Here is a 2,606-nt window from a genome sequence, read left to right as displayed (position 1 = left end):
CTCATACTTGTTCACAACATACTATCCTGAAGTTTGTAAAATGAATGGTTATTATCAAAACCGAAAAATCACATGCTACTGGTTTTGTACAATTCTATTACAGCAAATTCCATTCCCACATATGCCTCTCTCTGTGTGCAATGTGCATTGATTGTACTCATGCGTCATACTCAAGGTACTTATTCAAGAGCGTGATTTGTTTGTTTTGAACCCATTTTATAAGAGTCTAAATCTTCCCATATTTCGTTCATTTCAAACACTGTTTCATACCTATGAAACCCCGATAGGTATGCAACCCCATTGTGTATGTACATTTTAAATCAGCCCAACAACACTGATCCTATAGCCATAAATGGCAATTGACTACCACTCCTGCAACCTCAATGTTAGCACAATCGCAATGCAGATCCTCATTCAACAAAATGCATGAAAAACATAAGATATTGAGCATTGTAGATCCAGCCCAAAACCAATCAGCATCATATTGGCGACATACAAAAGACATACGCACTCGTACAACGGCAATTTCACTGGCCAGAATTGTATCAAGATGCTTACCAAAATCTATTCTAGACACCATCAACTGAGCTCTTAAAACGACAAAGACCTGTTTGTAGTTCCACTATTTTGACCACATGGATCATTTACAGATGACGAACACAAAAATTAATGCCACTGAATGCAGTAGACGGAAAAATTTGTTACAAAGAGCATTTTAGAATGAAATAACAACAAAGAGACAAAAGAGACTACAGGTCAAATGGGAGCTGATCTTCACCCTTGTGCATTTACTGCCTCCCATACGAGGTTTTTTGGAATGGGCTTCGACCAATCCCTGGCTTGCAGAGCTGCCGTTCGAAGCGTGCGGATAATCATTGCATTGGCCTCCCAAAAGCTCACAGCAGTATAAGGCAGCCCATGCTTGTCGCAAAGTGACTTCACTGAACCAGAGATCTTGCGAAGGTTATGTCGTGGCAAGCGCGGGAAGAGATGGTGCTCCACCTGAAACTGCAAGCCACCATGGAACCAGTCCATCCAAACCGGGGTCAACAGATTCAATGTGCCCCTCACTTGCGCCTGCGCAAAAGCCATGCTCGTCGGCCGCTCATTGTAAACCGGCGAAGAGAAGTGATTCAAGCAGAACTGCACATGCTGTATGCCCGTAACCGCGAAGCTCACCAACACAAACGCCACTCTTTCAAAGTTGTTCGGTAAGCATGAGAGAAGCGCGATGAACCAGGCCCAGAAGCATAAAACGCTTGCAATCTCTAAGCTGCGGTTTTGAATCCTCTTATTTGATAACAGCAAGATGAGAGTCTGTGCGAAAAGATTGATTCGAGCAACAGCCATGACTGGATAGAACGTCCAGTGTTGGTAGCTGACTAAGAGGCGTGCAACCGGATCAAAGGCCATCTTACGCTCATAGAAATACGAATGCAAAGACGAGAAGAGCTTGGAAGAGACAGCAAATATCGGAATATACTGAAGGTCAGGGTCATACTCAAGGCTGTTACATGAGATGTGATGTGCATTATGATTCCGCTTCCACCAGCTGATGCTAATACCCGAGATGATGTTACCAACAAGAAGTGCAATACATCTGTCGATGGAGGGCTTCCCAAGTACCGGGGAATGCCCTGTGTCATGCCCAATCCACCCGCATTGTGTCCACACACATCCTAGAAGGAGTGCACTCACAAGATGCACTGAAAGACTGCTTGACAATAGAACCCCCGCCACAGACGCGCCAAGCATTGCCGTTATGACAACAAACAGCAAGAAGTAGATAGAGTGATTCTTCCTGAAGAGGCCTGCTTTTCTCAGATCCGTCAGGGTTTTGCGATAGTCGGAGGCAAGTGGGGATACCTGGTAGTCAGTAAGGGTACCGACAAGAAATCGAGGCAGCAAAGCAGCTGCAGACAGCGGGTGGAAAGCAAGAAAGGTGTCTGTAACATCTTGGCCAGCAAGGCTGAGCAGGGGGATGTCCCCGCCGGGATGCGACGTAAGCCATGGAGTGACATCGTAAACCTTGCCATTGATGGAGATCCACAAGTCGTCGGCAGAGGCATGTTTCTGAAGCTCCTCCAAGGACACAGCCAGCGCCCTCTTCTCGGAAGACGCCATAGCTAGATCTCTGCGTCAACCCACTTCAGCATCACAAAAGTGTTACCATCTCGCAAGAAGAAGATGGTACTGCAGGCGTCCTCTGCGTGAAGCAGATCCCGAGAGGTGGGCACACTTACAACGCATAACCTACACAAAGATATCTATGCTCGAGCATGAGCAGCGCACATTGTTCCAAGATGGTGCACATGGTATTGTTTCATAATGTGCCTGGTTACAAAGTCTCACACACACAAAGTTACAAAGTCTCAAGAGTTTATAAAAACTTAAACTAGATGTGCATGGGAAGCGTTGCAAGATGGTCGATAACATAATGCATCTATTGACGGCATGGATTAATAACGAGAGGAAAAGGACCAACCTGCATTAAACTCTTTTGAACAGTAGTAGCACTGGGCAAAAATCAACTGGATGATGAGATTTGGATGCAAAGGGTATTGGATCAGTATGTTGTGACAGGTAATGCTTGCATAGATATGCAT

General features: G+C 45.3%; 1 protein-coding gene across 1 annotated transcript; it reads right to left on the bottom strand.

The window, feature by feature from the left end:
- Nucleotides 1-643: 643 nt before the first annotated feature.
- LOC147450093 (delta(8)-fatty-acid desaturase 2-like) lies at nt 644-2,319 on the bottom strand. The gene has a single exon (XM_086519422.1). The coding sequence runs from the start codon at nt 2,122-2,124 to the stop codon at nt 775-777; it is 1,350 nt and encodes a 449-aa protein (XP_086375548.1). The 5' UTR covers nt 2,125-2,319; the 3' UTR covers nt 644-774.
- Nucleotides 2,320-2,606: the final 287 nt, after the last annotated feature.

The sequence above is a fragment of the Adiantum capillus-veneris genome, chromosome 9 (genome assembly GCF_014529385.1).
Source record: "Adiantum capillus-veneris isolate H3 chromosome 9, ASM1452938v2, whole genome shotgun sequence".
Classification (NCBI taxonomy): Eukaryota; Viridiplantae; Streptophyta; class Polypodiopsida; order Polypodiales; family Pteridaceae; genus Adiantum; species Adiantum capillus-veneris.
The sequence above is the reverse complement of the archived record's forward strand: the minus strand, read 5'-3'. Positions and strand labels throughout refer to the sequence as shown.

Bases quoted from the DNA above. Each gene is read 5' to 3' on its own strand.
- LOC147450093 (XM_086519422.1), bottom strand. From the start codon at position 2,124: ATGGCGTCTTCCGAGAAGAGGGCGCTGGCTGTGTCCTTGGAGGAGCTT.